The sequence below is a fragment of the Hylobates moloch genome, unplaced genomic scaffold (assembly GCF_009828535.3).
Source record: "Hylobates moloch isolate HMO894 unplaced genomic scaffold, HMol_V3 SCAFFOLD_5, whole genome shotgun sequence".
Classification (NCBI taxonomy): Eukaryota; Metazoa; Chordata; class Mammalia; order Primates; family Hylobatidae; genus Hylobates; species Hylobates moloch.
Window position 1 is genome coordinate 72460813 of NW_026652280.1, and position 20938 is coordinate 72481750.

A 20938-nucleotide genomic window follows, 5' to 3' on the forward strand; every position below is an offset into this window, starting at 1 on the left:
CCTAATATAATTGAAGATTTAAGGAAGGTACCTGTAAAGAAGCAATGTTTGAGTCAGGATCTAAAGGATGGAAAAGTAGGTGGGCAGCTGAGGACTGGAGGGAAGAATGCCTCTGACAAGAGGACAGCATGTGTGAGGGCCCAGCAGTGGGAAAGCTAGGCTAGTCCAAGATGTTGAAAGAAGGCCCATCCTGACTGACAGTGGGGGCTATCCCAAAATGAGGCAGCATTCCTTTACAGATGAATGCCTTCGAGACCATGTTCTGTGTCCTAAGTGTACTGGAGCCCAGTGGAGGGTGTTAAGGAGGGTGGTGGTGACATGACTCAGGTCCGCATTTCTGAATGCTTAATCTGGCTGCGGTTGGAAAATTCATTGGGGGAGAGTAAGAATAGAAGCAGGGGACAAGCAAAGTGAGTTTATGGACTGGTACCACTGAGTGGTGATGGTGACTGAAGCAGCAGGATGGTGCCAAATGCAGGAGGTAAGAAGTGGACCTATTTGAAATTGAAGTTTTCTAGGTAGAATAGGACTTAATGATGTGTATTGAGCACAGTGGGTAAAAGAGAAGGGGAGATGGCATGGATCACTAGATGGATTTACTGAAATGGCAAAGATTGGCAGAAAAAGAGCAGTGATGTTCAGCCTTAGATGTGGAAAGTTAGAGAGTGCCAGTGACACATGCAGGTGAAGATTTCTAATAAGCGGTAGAATCCATGAGTGATGAGAGACAGCTGAACTACCGATAGCTGGGGGGTGGAAGTGAGTAGGGCTCTGGACTGTACTCTTCAGAACCTTGAAGTTTAGAAGTTGGGGAAAAAAAAGCCTGTAAGGAAAAAGAAAAAAAAAAAAAAAACCTGCAAAGAAGCAGTTCATGATGTAGGGGAAAAATTAATAGTGTATCTTGCCAGAGAAGTCAAGAGATGAAAGTGAATCTTTAAGAAGGAAGTCGGCAGCTGTTTGCAGTGCAGCTGTGAGAGATCAAGTAAAGTGAAATGGAATCAGTAGAAAAGAGTTTCCTACACTTCTTCTTCCGCATCTCACAGCTGTGGAGACTCTCATTTGCTTCCTGACCTTTATGTTATACTAATAGAGGTCTCTGAAACCCCTGAGATTTAGAATGCATGTTTCTTTTAGGTGTGATACGTTACTCTTGATTCATTTTGTATTACTCTGTTGTGAATTTATCAAGGAAATGGTAGCTTTTTTAGTTAAGTCCAGAAGATGTCATTGCTGTACAAAAGTAAGTTGAGGAATTACAAACATGTGGAAGCTTTTTCATTAAGTATTCTTTTTTGGACAGAATGGCAAAGAAATACGATATGAAACTAGTCTACAAAAAAACATTTCTAGAATTCTACGAAGAAAAGATTAAGAATAATGAAAATAAAATGCTGTTAAAACGAATGCAGGCCTTGGAGGTGAGTATTTAGAAAAGATGTAAAAATTCCAGTCATGGTGAACTTGTTCGGCTGTTCTTGAGATCCTTGCAAGGCCATCTGAACATGAAATAGTTATGTGTATTATGCTTTTCAGCACCTAGGACAGAGCTTGATACAGAAACTGCATGGTGAGTGCTCAGTAAATACTTGATGAAAGAATGAGTACTGCTATTACCAAATTCTGTTTTCTGGATAGTACTGCTTTAAAATAGGATTTCTCAGCCTCAGGACTATTGACATTTTGTTCTGGATAATTCATTGCTGTAGGATGCTGTGCATTGTAGGATATTCAGTAGCATTCCTGGCTTCTACGCACTAGATGCCTTCCAGTAACACTCTTGTCCCCAGTTATGATAACCAGAAAACTCTCTCCAGACATTGCCAAATGTCCCCTGCTGGGCAAAATTGCCCCAAGTTGAGAACCAGTTCTTTACAACAGTGCCTTTTGGTTACGACAGTAATTTAGAACCTTCCTGGCCAGTGTCCAGACAAGCTCAAACCATACATAATTTTATTGTACGGTAATTCTTTAGCAGGGTTCCAGTCTTTTAGACTATGTTGTTGCTAAGACCTCTCCTGTCCTAATGCAGCGGTGGAGGTATCTATATAAGCTTCAGTTACATAGCCATTGATTGTTTTTCCTTTTTCTCCTTACCAGACAGTGTTTGGTTGGACAGACCTAAAATATTCAGTGAGCATTTTTGTTATTGATCAGTAGAATCATATTCATCAAATGGACATTAAACTTCTTTAGAGAGTTTATTCAGTTTAAGTACTTTAAGCATACTCTGACTTATTTATCCTTATAATTACTTCCATGAAGTAGGCAGAACGGTAACTTTTCACTTTTTTTTTTCTTTTTAATGACAGGATCTCGCCCTGTTGCCCAGTGATGTGATCACAGCTTACTGAGGCCTTCACCTTCTGGAAGGTGATCCTCCCACCTCAGCCTCCTGAGTAACTGACTACAAGTGTGTGTCACCACACCTGTCTCAGTTTTAAACTTTTTGTACTGATGAGGTTTTGCCGTGTTGCCCAGGCTGGTCTCAAACTCCTGGCCTCATCAAGCGATCCTCCCGCCTTGGCCTCCCAAAGTACTGGGATTACAGATGTGAGCCACTGTACCTGGCCAGTTTTCACATTTTTTTAGTGGGCAGCCTGAGGCTCAGAGGATAAATGACTTACTCAAGGCCTTACTAACCTTTAGATTTTCTTCAGTATTTGTAGATGATACTCAAACAAAAGTCTCCTGTTGAAGTTACACCTGCACCCAGCCACTCCCACAATGTTGAGTGGGAGGACTTTCTATAAATTCGAAATTGTCTTTTAAGAGACATAATCAGTAAAATGTTATATTCCTTATTAGTTATATTTCCTATACTTTAGATCTAAGAATGTTTTTATTGGCTTTATATTAGGAAGGGAGGCTTGTTTTGTTTGTCTTAAGGAAGAGGAGAAAACTAGCAAAACTGTGTGGATAAGTCCCCCCATCCCACATATACAGCATATCTTTAGCATATTGCCTTTATTTGATGGTGCTTTGCATGACAGTGGTCAATTGTTTAGCCTTTCTCTTAGCATATGGGTAATGAATTCACTTGTGTAATGTATGCCAAAATGTACTTAGGTATAGTAGGTATGGGATAACAAGAATTTTATGGCATGTTATTTCAGTGAATAATGCAGTCCATGGTGGGAACTGCAGTATTGAAGCATTCCAAGTGCAGTGAGTATATAAAGGGCCTTTTGGGAAGGAAGAAGATTGGTAGAGGACAGGCAGAGAAACCGGAGTGCACAGGGGATGTTTGAGGAAGTAGCACTAATGGCCTTCACAGTTCTTCAGCAGTCTGCCTTCTCTCCCAGTACTGCTCTTGGGGATATGACCTGTTACCATGGCTGTCTGGGGACAGAAGCAGTAATAGCATGTAGTTTGAAAAATCCTTTGGTTTTCCTGCTTCTTGACCAAGTCACTCTGGTGGGCGTGTAAAGGACTTGGAGCAGGAAAGGATATGACCAGATAAGAGTTAGGACGCTACTTGGGTGGCATAATGGGGGACGGTTTGGAGGGACTTTGAGACCAGACCAGAGGTGGAAAGAGCAGTCGGATGCCACTGCTTTCGACCAGGTCAGAGGTTTAAATGGATCTGTTTCTTGATATTTGCCCCAAAAAGTCTTTTCCTGAAGCATCCAGCTTTTATCTGGGTTCAGCACTAGAACCCAGTACAACTTTTCTGCTTTCCTGGAGCGTTGGAACAGAGAGAAGAAAGAATGAAAAGACATAGGCCATGGAACTGTAGGTCCTGACACCTGTTTTCTTTTTTTTCACCAGCAAACATGTTCTAGGGACAGTTCTGGAAAAGTAACTCCTTTTAGAGGAGACACTAAGATATATATGTTTTAATAAGTTTTGGGCCCGGCACGGTGGCTCATGCCTGTAACCCCAGCACTTTGGGAGGCCGAGGCGGGCAGATAACCTGAGGTCAGGAGTTGTAGAGCAGCCTGGCCAACATGGTAAAACCCCGTCTCTACTAAAAATACAAAATTAGCCAGGTGTGGTGGTGCATGCTTTGAAGGCCGAGGCAGGAGAATTGCTTGAACCCGGGAGGTGGAGGTTGCAGTGAACGAAGATCACGCCACTGCACTCCAGCCTGGGTGACAAAACTGAAACTCTGTCTCAAAAAATAAAATAAATTTTAAAAAATAACGATGTTTTACAGCTTTGTAATCATGTATTGGTTGGTCTTTCAAAATGGTCAGTAGAGAAGAGAAGCTTCTTGGAGGAAGTTGAAGAACAAGTTTACAACAAAATAGTTTGGCAGGCATTCAAAAATGAAGTTCTGAAGCTTTGTGATATGGTAAAACTACAATATATGGAATTAAAGTACAAAAAAAACTGATTGATAGTCTGTTCTTTCTTACAGCCCTGTGTTGGGATGTGATACAAAGTAAAGTGGTTTATGCTAATGATACAGCAGTCCCAAATAGCCGAATACTTTTAAAACAGCAAATAAATAGGTTAATTTCTAATGCCTAAACTTGCTGCAGGATGTTTATAAAGAAAAGAGACAAAGAGGATTGCAAAGCAGGTATTCATAGATCATTTTCTTAAAAGTTTATTAGGGAGTTGTAAGTTTAAAGTGCTTCCTTTCTAGCTGGTTTGTTGCAATAAGACAAGTATAAAGAATTATAAATGAATTATTAAAAATACAAGCTTTGTAGAGTAGATGGTTCTATTAAATGTTTTATGTAATTTATTGTGTTTTGATTTGCATGTATCTGGTTTGTTTTTTGGTGAGGGAGTGGGGGAGACAGAGTCTCGCTCTGTCATCCAAGCTGGAGTGCACTGACACCATCTTGGCATCTTGGCACACTGCAACCCCTCTCCCCCCCGGGCTGACCCCTTCCCCAGCCTCACCAAAACCCGGCCTAAGTGATCCTTTCACCTCCGCCTTCTGAGTAGCTGGGACTACAGGCGCATGCCACCACACCTGGCTACTTTTTTGTATTTTGTGTAGAGACAGGTTGTTGAAATGTTGCCAGGCTAGTCTCGAACCCCTGAGCTCAAGTGATCTGCCTGCCTCGGCCTCCCGAAGTGCTGGGGTTACAGCATGAGCTACCGAGCCAGGCCTGATTTACATGTATTAAAAGGCAAAATGCAGATACTATAAAGGGATATCACTTAAAATGGATTAAAAATAGCACTTGAAGTAACTTGGATAAACATTTGGCCAGCATACCCTTAAAAACACAGCATGTTTTTCTGACCCTTTTCCAGAGTCTTAGGTAAATATGGGAAATGTCTGTATTTTGGAGGCTGGGTTATTAAACAGGGTTCTATGTTGACTTGACTTTTTTATTTGTATTATTTGTAATTGCTATTTATGCTTTTCATGGCTATTAAATTGCCATCATTTTAATATTTAGCTCTTTTTATGACATCTTTAAGCTCTGTATTTATAGATACAAAGCCTTTGGCTAACAGTAGAGAAGGTGCAAGTGTTTGCTGCTAAATGGTTCTTGGTGGTGATTAAATTATGTAGCTTCTTCCAGCTGTGAATATCCTAAGACTGTGATAAAAGTTGACCATAAGGCTGGATGTGGTGGTTCACACCTGTGATCTCAGCACTTTGGGAGGCTGAGGTAGGAGAGTTCTTTGAGACCAGAAATTTAAGACCAGCCTGGGCAACGTACTAAGACCTTGTCCCTACAAAAAAATTTTTAAAAATTAGCCAGCATAGTGGCTTGTGCATGTAGTCCCAGCTACCCAGGAGGCTGAGGTGGAGGATCGCTTGAGCTCGGGAGACCAAGTTTGCAGTGAAGATCCTGCCACTGCAATACAGCCTGGGAGACAGAGCAAGACTCTGTCTCAAAAAAAAAAACAAAACTGCTAGTTTACATCTGATCTTTGACAAACCTGACAAAAACAAGCAATGGAGAAAGGATTCCCTATTTAATAAATGGTGCTGGGAAAACTGGCTAGCCATATGTAGAAAGCTGAAACTGGATCCCTTCCTTACACCTTATATAAAAATTAACTCAAGATGGATTAAAGACTTAAATATAAGACCTAAAACCATAAAAACCCTAGAAGAAAACCTAGGCAATACCATTCAGGACATAGGCATGGGCAAAGACTTCATGACTAAAACACCAAAAGCAATGGCAACAAAAGCCAAAATAGACAAATGGAATCTAATTAAACTAAATTAGATGTACTTCTGCACAGCAAAAGAAACTATCATCAGAGTAAACAGGCAACCTACAGAATGGGAGAAAATTTTTGCAATCTACCCATCTGATAAAGGGCTACTAATATCCAGAATCTACAAAGAACTTAAACAAATTTACAAGAAAAAAACAACCCCATCAAAAAGTGGGCAAAGGATATGAACAGACACTTCTCAAAAGAAGGCATTTATGTAGCCAGCAGACACATGAGGAAATGCTCATCATCACTGGTCATCAGAGAAATGCAAATCAAAACCACAATGAGATACCATCTCACGCCAGTTAGAATGGCGATCATTAAAAATTCAAGAAACAACAGATGCTGGAGAGGATGTGGAGAAATAGGAAGACTTTTACACTGTTGGTGGGACTGTAAACTAGTTCAACCATTGTGGAAGACAGTGTGACAATTCCTCAAGGATCTAGAACTAGATACCATTTGATCCAGCCATCCCATTACTGGGTATATACCCAAAGGATTATAAATCATGCTACTGTAAAGACACATGCACACGTATGTTTATTGTGGCACTGATTCACAGTAGCAGAGACATGAAACCAACCCAAATGTCCATCAGTGATAGACTGGATTAAGAAAATGTGGCACATATACACCATGGGATACTATGCAGCCATATAAAAGGATGAGTTCATGTCCTTTGTAGGGATGTGGATGAAGCTGAAAACCGTCATTCTAAGCAAACTATCACAAGGACAGAAAACCAAACACCACATGTTTTCACTCATAGGTGGGAATTGAACAATGAGAACACAGGGACACAGGGCAGGGAACATCACACACTGGGGCCTGTCATGGGGTGGGGGCCTGGGGGAGGTACAGCATTAGGAGAAATACCTAATGTAAATGATGAGTTGATGGGTGCAGCAAACCACCATGGCACATGTATACCTATGTAATAAACCTGCACATTTTGCACATGTACCCTATAATAGTATACCCTAGTATAATAAAAAAAAAAATTGGTTTAAGAGAGGATTCCTTTTTTTTTTCCCCCGTATTTCAAAAGTATGTATAGTTTGTATTCCTGAAGTAGTACTTACGGATTATTCTCCTAATTATGTTATTTCAGTGATGTAGCGTGTTTAATTCTGAATTGTAAATTTCAGTTATTAACATAACTAGGACTTTCATTTGTTTCCCCAGCCATATCCTGCGAATGAGAGTTCTAAACTTGTCTCTGAGAAGGTGGATGACTATGAACATGCAGCAAAGTACATGAAGAACAGTCAAGTAAGGTTACCTTTGGTAAGTTTTAAGAAAGTATTTTATAGAGAATGAAAAAAAGAACATGCTTATATGGAGACATAGGAAATTATTTCACTTGTTTACAATACTTGGGCTCACTGACTGACAAATCAGTTGTTTCCACTAAGTGATGTTGACTTGTTATAACCACAGAATATGGAATAAAATTTATTTCAATGGACTGAGAATGGAGTGCTATATCTAAGGCAGTGAGGATAGTGAAAAAATTACAGGCTTGGTTTGCAAGTTCCCTGCTAATGTAGGCAACCAGTGAATCACAGCATTTCATACATAGAATTCAGCGGTCCAGAAATTTAAATGGGAAAAAATTACACCTTCACTTATACTAATTTCTTTGTAAAAGTTTACATTTTAAAAATGATTACTTACAATAGTACCACAGTGGTATTAGCTGCTGCTGTGACTTTGTCATCAGTAGAAATTACAGATATTTTCATAGCACATTTTTGCTAATATCTTAGAATATTGTTTTCATTTATGACGTCTGGAAAAATCACATCACTAGAACTGCCACTAGATCTTGTTATTATAGTTAATGGTGTGTGCAAAGCAACACATATCTTTAATAGCTACATAAATATAATTTATTTCCTTTGTGTAATATGTGCTTTATTTTGTTATTCCTTTGAAAAAAACACAAAAATTGTATTTTTTCCACCAGTGCTGTTTGATGTTTCAAGATAGGCCTTTTTTATTTTTTCATTTTCCAAATTAAGAATATAAGATAGGGCCAGGTACGGTGGCTCACGCCTGTAATCCCAGCACTTTGGGAGGCCGGGGCGGGTGCATCATGAGGCCAGGAGATCGAGATCATACTGGCTAACACAGTGAAACCCTGCCTCTACTAAAAATACAAAAATTAGCCAGGCGTGGTGCCGGGCCCCTGTAGTCCCAGCTACTCGGGAGGCTGAGGCAGGAGAATGGCGTGAACCCGGGAGGCAGAGCTTGCAGTGAGCCGAGATCACGCCACTGCACTCCACCCTGGGCAGTAGAGCCAGACTCTGTCTCAAAAAAAAAGAAAGAATACAAGATAGGCTGAGCGCGATGGCTCACGCCTGTAATCCCAGCACTTTGGGAGGCTGAGGCAGGCGGATCACAAGGTCAGGAGATTGGGACCATGCTGGCTGACATGGTGAAACCTTGTCTCTACTAAAAGTACAAAAAATTAGTCAGGCGTGGTGGCGGGCACCTGTAGTCCCAGCTACTCGGGAGAGGAGGAGAATGGCATGAACCCAGGAGGCAGTTTGGAGTGAGCCGAGATCGTACCACTGCCCTCCAGTCTGGGCGACAGAGCAAGACTGTCTCAAAAAAAAAAAAAAAAAAAAGAATATAAAATAGATGCATTTTCTAGTTACACACACACACACACACACACACACACACACACACCACACACTATGCCCTCTTCACACACATTCACCCTGTGGATGAGAATTTGGCAGGAGGATAAAAGTGTGAGAAGATGACTTTCAAAGTTAATCTCACTGATTTCTTTTATATGCTCAGGTCACAATATGATTAACAGTGAATTGAATGTGTATTTACAGTGAAGTTAGGGTCTTTTGGCCATGTCTGCCAATTATTTAGAAATAAGCATATGTTTACTTCCATATCGAATCTAAAATTTTCTTTTTCTCTTTTGTAATTTTAGGGAACCTTAAGTAAATCAGAATGGGAAGCTACAAGTGAGTATATCATCAGAATAGATTAACTGATAATTTCAAAGGTCCTGTTTCAAAGTGATCATTAAAACCTGAAAAAAGGCTGGGCACTGTGGCTCACACCAGTAATCTCATTATTTTGGGATGCCAAGACAGACAGATTCCTCGAGCCCAGGAGTTGAGACCAGCCTGGGCAACATGGCAAATGCTTGTCTCTACCAAAAATACAGAAAAATTAGCCAGGCATGGTGGCATGTGCCTGTAGTCCAGCTACTCAGGAGGCTGAGGTGGGAGGATTCCTTGAGCCTGGGAAGTCAAGGCTGCAGTGAGCTGTGATCACATCACTGCACTCCAGTCTGGGCAACACAGTGAGACACTCTCTCAAAAAAAAAATTTGAAAACTTTGAGTTTTTCTGACATTTTAGGTTGTGTTTGTGTTTACACACACACACATACGTATATCTCTACGTATGTCTAATCCTCCTTTCTTGCACAGCTGTGTAGCACCAAGAGAAGATACACTGTACACAGGGTCTTCCTCAGCATAAACTTTAGTGAGCATGTGTAAACATTCTTATTGCCTATTTGTTACTAAGTAGCCATCTCCATTTGAAGTGTTTACCTCAGATTTCTAGTGGAATTTTTGGCTTGTAGAATACTTGCATGTCTTTTTTTTTATTTGGCCACTCTGATGTGACAGTGCCTAGGCATAATAATACTAGAACAGTCAATGAAACATCCATGAGCAGGATGTGTTAGAGGTGTGCACAATAGGGGACAAATGTGGTGCAAAAATATTCTGAAGTGAAGTTCCTGTGTTCAGAAGAGAAGCCAGAAGCACAGCAAATCTGTGAAGGCCTGTGGTTCTTCAGCAGTGGGTGTTGAGGAAGTCAGGTCACAGAGCCTCATTGTTACTGTAGGAATCCCCTTACATGGTGGTTGATGATGTTGAGGCACAAGTGGTCATTAAGGACAATCCATTTGATAAACATTATTGATTTACATGAAGTTCTGTGAAAGGTAAAGTAAAATAAAGATGTTAAATCTCTACCTTCTAGAAGTCTACACTGTAATGGAAGGAACAGGCACAAATAAACATACTACTAGGCAAACTTTTAAGTGCTAATGATACTGTAGTGGGGAACAAAGGTGAAAGAGAGCTTAATGAAAACTAATGACATCTGGGATGTAGTAGTAATATTGATATTACTGAGTGTTGAACACGTGCAGGTGCATGTGATGTTTTTAATCCTTATAATAACTCACATGTTGTAACTCATTTAATCCTCACAATGACTTTATGAGTAGAGTATTATATGTCCTTTCACAGATGAGAAAAACTAAAAACTTAGCTAAGATCACAGAGCTAACCTGTGGTTAGCTTACCTAAGTGATCTGTCATTTTAACTCTGGTTTCATGGAAGCCTGGCAAAAGGAAAATCTAGTAAGACTTCCTGAGTTGGATAGAGAAGAGGAAAGGAGTCAAGCAAGACCAGTATTTTGAGGCTTTTTGTCTCTGAACATTGGTACTATTACTAGAAATCGGACTGGAGGATGTTATACACATATGATCATGCTTGACACACTGGTGAGCATGTGCATAAACTATGAATTTTATTACTTTTTCCCTGCAGTGGAGACTGGTTGCCTGTCTTAGACATCCTGCTGGTCCCAAAGTAGAGTGTAAATTTTGATCACGAGTCATCATGATGGTGGTACTGGCTGTGGCTTAGAACTGTATTTTTATATTATTAAGTGTGGACTTTAGTCATCATGTACAAATGAAAAATTAGATGGCCCCAGACAATTGGAAGAGATGGGCTGGACATGTGAAGAGAGCAGTGGCCAAATTGCACCTCGGGTGTAGCACCCCAGGATTGTTTGGCTGTTTGATGAATTGCTCTGTTCTAAGCTAGAGGGCTTCGTGGGTTGAGCGTATTTTGCATGCCATCACGAGTCTAAAAGGCCCAGGCTACATTTTAGACTTCTACTGGTGTGATCATTAAGCTATCACCAGAACTGCTGCTCCTCTAGAAGATGGCTTTAAATGAGAAAGGAGAGAATTGCTATTGATTTATTTCTGGAAGTGGAAGTGGTTCACGATTTGATTTTTTTTAAATCCCAATGGAAATGCCTGCATAGAAGGCATTTTATACAGTAAGTGGGACTTTTTAGGAGTTTCAAGTTAGGAAGAAAGTTGGTATTATGTATTGAAAATCAGACTCTAGCATGTTAGTGGTTTCAAGTGACCCTAAATGAGGACAGGACAGGACTGAGGGGTTGTTTGCAATTGGTATGGGCGTGTGGGGGGTGAGATTTGGCAGGGCTGGACTGCACAAAGGTCACACAAAGTGGGGGACAGCATGAATGATACTGGCCAGCTGTAAGTGCTGACATGCTGTGCATGCTGATGTGCTGCAAGTGCTGGGGACTGCTTTGTCTCCTTACCTTCTGGCAAGAACCGCAGAATTGATGAACACCCTTCCTGTTTTCTGTACAATCACTGTGCTACTAGCCACATTTCATTTCAACTAAAAGAAATTGGAAACCAGTAAATAAGGAGCAGATAGTAGCATGACCAAAGTAGTATTTTGGAAAAACTGCTATGGTATTCCTGTACAAGTTGGGTTGGAAGAGCAAGAAGCTGGAGTCTTGGGAGGCCATCAGGCAGTTAGCTGTGTTCATCTACCTTCCCTTCAAAAGAAGTCATCTCAAGGAGTGAGGCCTCCAGCTTAGATGGACTTGATATTGACTCACTGTTGAGTATCTTAGCACATGCCCCGAACATCCTTGTGATGTTTTCAGGATTTGTCACCTTTTCAGGTATTTTCTTGCCCTAAAATCTATTGGTATTTTATTAGAAGATATACAGGCATATCTTGGAGATACTGCAAGTTCAGTTCTAGACCACCACAATAAAGCAAGTCACCCAGATTTTTTGGTCTCCCAGTGCATATAAAAGTTATGTTTACACTGTACTGTAGTCTGTTAAGTGTGCAGTAGTGTTGTGTGTAAAAACAATGTACATACCTTAATTTAAAAATACTTCATTGGTAAAAAAATGCTGATGATCATCTGAACCTTTGGTGAATCCGAATCTTTTCTGCTGCTGAAGGGTCTTTCCTCCATGACGGAAATACTCTCGATGGATGGTGGTTGCTGAAGATTGGTGTGGCTGTGGCAGTTAAGACAATGAAGTTTGCCTCATTGATTGACCATTCTTTCACAAAAGATTTCTCTGTAGCATGCAGTGCTGTTTGATAGCGTTGTAATATTAATATTCAAAATCCTCGTCATTTCAACAATGTTCCCAATGTGTTTATCAGAAGTAGATTCTATCTCAAGCTCATCCGTAAGAAGCAGCTCCTCATTTGTTCAAGTTTGATCATGAGATTGCAGCAATTCAGTCACATCTGCAGGCTCCACTTTTAATTCTAGTTCTCTTGTTGTTGCCATCCTGTCTGCAACTACTTCCTCCACTGATGTGTTGAACCCCTTGAAGTCATGCATGAGGGTTGGAATCCAGTTCTTCTAAACTTGTGTTCATGTTGATATTTTGACCTCATCCCATGAAGGATGAACATTCTTAATGATACGTAGAATGCAGAATCCTTTCCATCAAGTTTTTAATTTACTTCATCCAGATCCATCAGAGGAATCACTATGGCAGCTATAGCCTTACAAAATGTATTTCTTAAATAATAAGACTTAAAAATGAAAAGTATCCCTTGATCCATGGGCTGCAGAATGGATGTTGTATTAGCAGCCATGAAAATAACATTAATCTCCTTGTACATCTTCATCAGACCTCCTGGGTGACCAGGTACATTGCCAATGAGCAGTAGTAATATTTTGAAAAGAATTTTATTTTTCTGAGCAGTAGGTCTCAACAGTGGGCTTAAAATACTCAGTAAACCGTAATGTGAACAGATATGCTGTCATCCAGGCTTTGTTCCATTTATAGAGCATGAGCAGAGCAGATTTTACATAATTCTTAAGGGCCTCGGGATTTTTGGAAGGATAAATGAGCATTGGCTTCACCTTAAAGTCACTAGCAGCATTAGCCCCTAACAGGAGAGTCGCCCTGTCTTTTGAAGCTTTGAAACCAGGTATTGACTTCTCTCTAGCTATGAAAGTCCTAGATGGCATCTTCTAATAGAAGACTGTCTCGTCTTCATTGAAGATCTTATTTAGTGTAGCCACCTTCATCAATGATCTTAGCTAGGTCTTCTGCATACCTTGATGCAGCTTCTACATCAGCACTTGCTGTATCATCTTGCACTTTTACATTATGAAGGTGGCTGCTTTCCTTAAACCTCCTGAACCAACTTCTAGTTTCAGACTTTGCTTGTGCAGTTTCCTCAACTCTCTCATCCTTCATAGAATTGAAGAGAGTTAGGGCCTCTGAAACAGGCTTTGGATAAAGGGAATGTTGTGGCTGGTTGATCTTTGCAGACCACTCAGACTTTTTCTGAAAATCAGCAGTAAGGCTGTTTGCTTTCTTATTCCAGTGTGTTCATTGGAGTAGACTTTTATTTTAAGAACTTTTCCTTTGCATTCATAACGGCTGATTTCAAGCCTAGCTTTTTGCCTATTTTAGCTTTTTACATGCCTTCTTCACTAAGCTTAATCATTTCTAGCTTCTGATTTAAAGTGAGAGATGTGCAAGTCTTCCTTTCACTTGAACATGTGGAGACCATTATAGGATTATTAACTGGCCTTATTTCAATATTGTTGTATCTCCAGGAACAGATAGGCCAAGGAGAGGGAGGGAGAGAGATGAGGGAACAGCTAATTAGTGGAGCAGTCAGAGCACACATGACATTTGTGAGTTCTCCATCTTATAAAGGCACCTCTATAAAGTTTGTGGCACCCCAAAACAATTACAGTAATAACAGCAAAGATGACTGATTACAGATCATCATGACAAATAATAATGGAAAAGTTTGAAATAATGCAAGAATTACCATAATGTGACATAAAAACCCGAAGCGAGCATGTGCTGTTGGAAAAATGGTGCCAGTAGACTTGCTTGATGTGGTGTTGCCACAGACCTACAATTTGTAAAAAACACCAATTTGTAAAGCTAAATAAAGCTAGGTATGCCTTTAATAGGTTTCAACTTGATTCAGAACAAGGAATCCTAAATTCATTTAGCTGTCTTTGAGTCAAAGCAGGAAACCTTATTTCAGGGAGAGAGCTCTTGGGGCCAATACAAGCAAAATAGAAATAATATCTCTTAGGTATTAATTGTCATAGAGCTTTTGGCTTACTTTCTTCACAAGGCCCTACAACACAATAATTGGATAATTGGGTGAATTGTTAACATGTCATGTTATGTATGTTCCTTTAATTCTAGTTTTCTAAAATATCTTTAATATTCTTAATTCTAGTTTTCTTTGTTATACTTTTTATTTAAAATTTAATTTTATTATAATTTTAATTTGTTATACTTTTAATTTAGTTATACTTTTATGTTTCTTACCTTAAACTGATTTTTAGAGCTGTTGAACTGGTTTTCCCATGGGCTGCAATGTCACTGAGTATTATAGTAAGTAGATAATTGTTTTAAAGTAAACAAATGCCATCCCATGTCTGCCTAAAAATGATTCAAATAATGGAGGAACTCTTAGAATTAACGGGGATTTTCCTCTTCAGAAGCTGCTTGAGAGCCTAAGAATTTTCACCAAATTATGAACAAGACAGATTGTTTTATTTATTGTAATCATATGAGAAACTAAACTCTTATTTATTTCCTCTTTAGGTATTTACTTGGTGTTTGCCTTTGAGAAACAGCAGTGAGCACGTAGGCAGGAGTCCCAGAGGGGCTGTGTTTTGTCCTGCACAAATTTGAACAACTCATCTCGATATATTTGATATTTCTCTGTTTGTTGATTTTAATTCTAAATGTGCAGGATGCTGCCAGAAACTCCAGTGTAGAAATCCAACATTTGCTGTCTGTGACAGATGAACTTTCGCATGTATATATAAGAATGAGTTGGGACCTCTGTCTTTAAAAATCTATTTTTAGGTAATGTTCTAAGGTTTCCATTTGCCTCTATGATTTTAGCTCATAAAAATATAATATGACTTGTTAAAGCAACTAAACTCTTTCCACAGTGCTCAGATTTGTCCTGTGTGTGTTTACGGTATTCAATTTATTGCAGTTGTAGAATTGGTCAGAGAGCATTTTCATAGTATGCTCATTTCTATGGTTTTGTTATATAGCATTTTTCAACATTTAATGGTCTGTACAGTTGAATGTAAGTGTTCAATATGTATTGTTAAGTTATAAGTTTAAAACTCAATTTCAGATGCTCATAAAAGTTACTTAGCTAAAATTTTAGCAATTTATTGCATTTTGAAATAATCATTAACATGCTGCAATTCAGGAGCTGGTTAGAACATCTTAAGTGGCAGCATAGAATTTTGGAATTTTGGGGCTTTCTTTTGAGAAATTGCTACCATAGCAATTAATATTTCCAGTTATCAAGATTGTGATTAGACACATTTACCTTTCTTCATTGAACAAATGGTGCCATAGTTATTTTTCTCAGAATTTAGTGAAAATCCCTCCCATGTAAACATGTTGCACATTTTTTCCAAATTTATACACGGAACTGCAATAGGAATATTCTCACCATCTGATGCCGTGTACCCACTTCAGAAATAAGCAATACCTGTTCCTCTGTTACAACCTCAGCACTTTGCACCATAGGAGCCATTGTTAAAATTGTCACTTGTGTAATTGACTGCTTTTCCAAAACTGGTACTTACGTGAACTGTTGTCCTTACTTTACACCACCATTCGGAAAACTTGCCAGTTTTTAGATGTAGATGTAGTGAAGAACTTCAAGAATGAAGCAGAGCAATTGAGTATTCTTTTTTAAATTATTAAGCCATGATTTACAAAAACATTACTTTCTGTATTAATTCACAATACTTGTTTTAAAAACATAGTGTCTTCGTTAGTGTACATCTGTTAACTGTTCATGGTGTAAGAGTTGCAAACTTTTAGCAAGAAAATATGGGTTTCCTCATTTCAGTTCCTTCTGCAGCCTGTGAATCTCCACAAAGTGTTACCAGTTTACAAAAATAAGTCTTTTTGCCTTAAGTCATTTGGGAAATAAGTAATACTGCATCTGACTCTGGTGGCTGTCATTAGCTAGGAAAGGTTTGTAAATGATGTCAGTGAGGTAGGGAAAGGAAGTCTTCCTGTCACATATGCAGGTTCGTTTTCATTTTAGGGCAGTGCCAGGAAGTATATTGATAGCTTTGTAGGTACAGGAAAAGCATCATCATTATTTCCTCTGTTCACATTTACTGGTCTTAATTAACAGGTAATAATAATACATGTACTTTTAGCCTGAAACCTCCTCCACGCCATGGGTAATCTGGGGGAGAGAAGAATCCTCCAAACGATGGAGTAGCCAGTGGTAATACAAAGCAGGGAGAACAGAAAGGTAGAGTTCCTAAGTAAGGCCTTCAGTGAACAGAAAGGAGCAGAGAGCAAGATTAGATCTGAGAAGATGCTCTGGGGACCGAACCCACTGTTGTTGGTGTCGGGGAGGCTTACTGGAGCCACACCTGCAGGCACTGTGTTTAGGCACCACCTTCCTCCTTGAGCTTTGCCTGTCTCTTGCCTTACCAGTTCTTCCTCCACCACCCCGCACCCCCCTCCCCCCCGCCCCAAGCCCCTGTGTCTCCTTGTTACAATTAAGTTTCTGGACATTGACTTACGAACTGTTAGGAAGAGGACTAGAAAAGGCATCCCCTGCCTATCCTCTCCGATCACCAAGGTGGAAGGGAGCTAGTAGGACTCTTCCTCGATAAACCTTGCGTCTAAATGTTCGCTATTCTATTCAGGACTTATGGCAACTATTAGGGGGGCATGGCTTTCCACCGTCGGGCCAGGAAGAGCACCTGTTGCCGCAAGCTCAGTGAAGTGGGGCACTCCCAGACCTGCCATGCAGTTTATCCTCTGAGAATGGAATTAGAAATGAAGACCTAACCAGCTATTGGTGGGAATGACGGAACTGGGGATTGCAATGATTGATCTGGGAACATGGCTGGATTGTGATTTAACCAAGAATGCTGATGTTGAATTCTTTGGGCCTAGAATATACTTGAGAAAGCACTAGTGGCTTGTGTTCAGGGAGAGGAGCTGGCAGTTTTTAACCACTTCTGAGGGAGCCGTGTTCTAACCCGCGGAAAGTATTGCAATTCTGTGAGAGTGACTCTCTGCAGAGTCACTGCACCATCAGGCTTGGCCCTGCTGTGCCTTCAGTACCCAGGCAGGCTCTCTGGGTCCAGGGTTACTCTCCAAAGAAATTGGCCTTCAGCCGGAGAAAACATTGGGTGGAGACTCTCACTTATGTTAATGCATTCTTGAAATGACTGAAAGGTAGATTGCCAGCACAGTGAGTTTCCCAGCCTGCTCCCCCATCCACACTTGGAAATTGAGGGAGCATGACGGCTGTCTGACTTCACATGTTAATAGAGGATCAGAGCAGAGTTGGGAGTATACTGGTCAGCATCACAGAAAAGAAGACAAAGTTGCTCAGCCATGAGATGGCCAGGTATCCAGTTTTGTTAACTCTCTTGGGAATTTCTTTTTCAGCCTGTTTTTTAGCTTAGTGCCATTATGTCATTTTGATTTGTATTCAAGCACTCTTCAAGAATCTTTGTGATGAAGGTTTGGCTACTTGTATAGGTCTGCCTGCAGGGTGAAAATGCCAGTGTGAATATTCTAGCTACCGAACATTGTTTTTTGTTGAAAAACTGACTTTCTGTTGTCTACCTCAGGTCTTGTGCATTTGGGTTATCTCGAGCCAGTCACCACAGAGGGTCTCTAGGGTCTGCAAAATAGAGGCCAAATCCAGGGACCAGGCCCCAATAATAGAAGTTGTACCAAAATGCCTGTGGTACTTGATGGCCTGTTGGTCAAATAGGAAGTACAAGTGTGTGATGTTAGAACCTCCCTAGTTGCTGCTATATCAAACACTGCACACTTGACAAGTGTTTTCATTCCCCACCCTCTGACACAACGACATTCCTAATTCTTTGAAGGCAACCAGTGCGAAGGCTACTACACTTGTGTAAGGATATTTAGCAGATACATACAGGACTGGATCCCAGGGCACTGTCAGTTCTTCCCTCCCTCTTGTGCTTCTCAGTTTGTCCTCTGCTCCCATGTAGGCCTAAAGTCACCCCACTCCTTAGTGCCTGTGCCTCACCACGGTACTGAGGAAGCACAGGACACCCAAGGGTACTCTCCATAGTTTGGCTGTGGAGACTTGAGCAAGCCCTAAAATACGCTGCTCCCTGGACTTCTCCTGGGTTGTGCTTTTTTGGGGGCAGCATACCTTGGACAAAGCTGAGCCGACAGCTAATGTTTATTAGCCTCCTACCTAAGTCAGTCACTTTGCTAAATTCTTCACCTGTGGTAACTCATTTTGATTGTTATAACATCTCAGCACCATTATTCCCATTTTAATGATGAGGAAACTGAGTCATAGAGAATACAGACTTGCCCAAAGGACAGCCAGGATTTTCACACCCCCTCCTCAAGTCGGGCCTGCCCTCCAAGTGCTTGTTATATACCTCCACGGGTGTCAGCCCAGATGACTCCTCACCCATCCACCACCTGCAGCTTGAGATGCTGACTATTAGAGCTCCATCCTTTTGGTTCAAAACGTTGATACTTACTTAGATGTTCCCTGGGAGGAGTGTTTATTTCTGAGTAAGGGGCTTTGTTGAAAGAGGGGGTTAGAGAGAGCAAGACAGCACTTGAGTGCACTGGCAGGAAGCAGAGGTAAGACTTGAATTTCAGTTTGGTAGACCACCTCCTTTAGCAGCCCAACCTGTAGCAAATCTAGTTTAGCCTGCATGATAGGGAAAAGGGTTCTCTTCCCACCCTCACCATTTGCAAGTGGCAGGAGCTGAGAATGCCAGTACGAGAGTGTAGCCAAAGTGAGAGGCTGAGAGAGGAGACATTTTTTTCAGTTTTGAGTCGAGTATCCAGACAGAGGCAAATCATTTTGTTTAACTTTTTATTAAAGTGTAACTATAAAAACACATCAGTGATTTTTCACAAATGGAGCACGTGCATACAATCGGCACCCCAGAAGCCCCCCGTCAGATTCCTTTCCAGTTAACTACCTCTCCAAGGGAAACCACTATCCTGAGTTCTAAGAGCATAGATTAGTTCTGTCTGGTTTGGGGAGATATATAAATGGAATTATGCATTCTTTGTATCAGGTTTCTTTTCACCAATATTATGTTTGTGAGATTTTTGTTGCATGTATTTGTACATGGTTTTTCATTCTCATGGTTGTATAATATTCCATTGTGTGAATAAACCACATACTATTTATCTGACAGCTGTTTGGTTCATTTATCATTTGGAAACTAGTACTGATCCAGATATTCCAGTACATGAATTTTGGTGCGCATAGGTACATACTTCTGCTTAGGAATGTGCTACAGTTTGAATGTTTGTCCTTCTAGATCTTATATTGAAATTTGATACCCAGTGTTGGAGGTAGGGCCTAATGGGAGGTGTTTGGGTCATGGGGGCGGGTCCCTGATGGATAGATTAATGCCTTACTGTGGTGGGAGTGTGAGTTCTTGCTCAGTTAGTTCCCAAGGACAAGTTAATTGTTGTTGCCGATTAACAACGACACCTGGTTGTTGAAAAGAGCCTGGCACCTCCCCTAGTTTTGCTTTCTCTCACCATGTGATCTCTACACACCAGCTCTCCTTTGCCTTCCACCATGAGTGGAGGCAGCCTGAGGCCCTCATCAGAAGCAAACGTTGCAGGATCTCACTGGGCCTTTGTCTTCTATGCCTACATGTCCGCTGCTCGGTTACTCTCTACTGCTCCTTTGCCTTTGCTGTGTCACCCTGTTACCTGCAAGTGTTGGGAGATGTGTAGGGAAGATACCAGTACACTCCAGAACCAGGAAGTGGAAACAGAGGAATACCAGAACATTGAAGATCAGTACAGTAATGCTTAGAGAAATCTAAAAGAGTTGGGGATGGTGCCAGGAAGAGCATCTCTCACCAAGAGACCAGACCATCAAGAAAACTGGCACACCATGAGCAGATCTTTGGAAGGAGGGTGTTGAGAGTGGACAGAGGGAAAATACAGACACTGGGCTCAAGGGGAAGGAAGCTGGGAACCCTGCCCAGGGCAGGTGAGCACTAGGATTTGTTCCTGGTCCCCAGTGGCTCCTGGGTAAGGGGTGAGTTAAATAGACGAGTGACCCACTGTCACCATGGACCTCCAGAATCCTAACTGCAGGAAACCCCACAACCCCTATGGACATTTAAGCTGACAGGGAGAGTTGTTTGGAGCAGTGGCAGGGAAAGGACTCCAGCCTTTGCAGAACCCAGAGGGTTTGGCATGGGAATGGCTACAGCGGAGTGCAACTAAGGACACCCATCCCCTAGGGCTCACCACACTCCTTGTAGGTTTTTTAGTTTTTGTACATAGAGGTGTTTGTAACAGTCTCTGAGGATTTTTTGTATTTCTGTGGGGCCAGTGGTGACTGGCTTTGTCAGCTGTCACACCTGGACAGAGCAGGGTGGTCTTGCCCTTGGGACAAGGCCAGTCTACCTGAGTGCCCCTGCTTCTCTAATCTGCTGGCCTCTCTGGGATCCCTGCCTGGCCATGCCCATTTGCAGCACAGCCACAGATGCCCAACCAGGGTGCTCCCCAGTGGCAGCGAACATAGCTCCTTTACAGGCAGACCATACCTAACTGCTAGAGAGTTCCAGCAGACTGGCCCCTACCGGTGGGCACACACACACCAACAGCC

The 20938-nt window shown here is 41.1% G+C and overlaps 1 protein-coding gene across 3 annotated transcripts in view; it reads left to right on the forward strand.

Annotated features, from left to right (window-relative positions):
• RNMT (RNA guanine-7 methyltransferase) overlaps positions 1-19494 on the forward strand; it is a 37697-nt gene extending 18203 nt beyond the window's left edge. For all 3 annotated transcript variants that reach the window (XM_032152889.2, XM_032152891.2, XM_058438673.1), the window contains 4 exons: positions 1301-1418; positions 7333-7434; positions 9107-9140; positions 14881-19494. In XM_032152889.2, coding sequence (XP_032008780.1) covers positions 1301-1418; positions 7333-7434; positions 9107-9140; positions 14881-14918 — 292 coding nt within the window. In that variant the 3' untranslated portion in view covers positions 14919-19494. The remainder of the gene's footprint in view (positions 1-1300; positions 1419-7332; positions 7435-9106; positions 9141-14880) is intronic.
• Positions 19495-20938: the final 1444 nt, after the last annotated feature.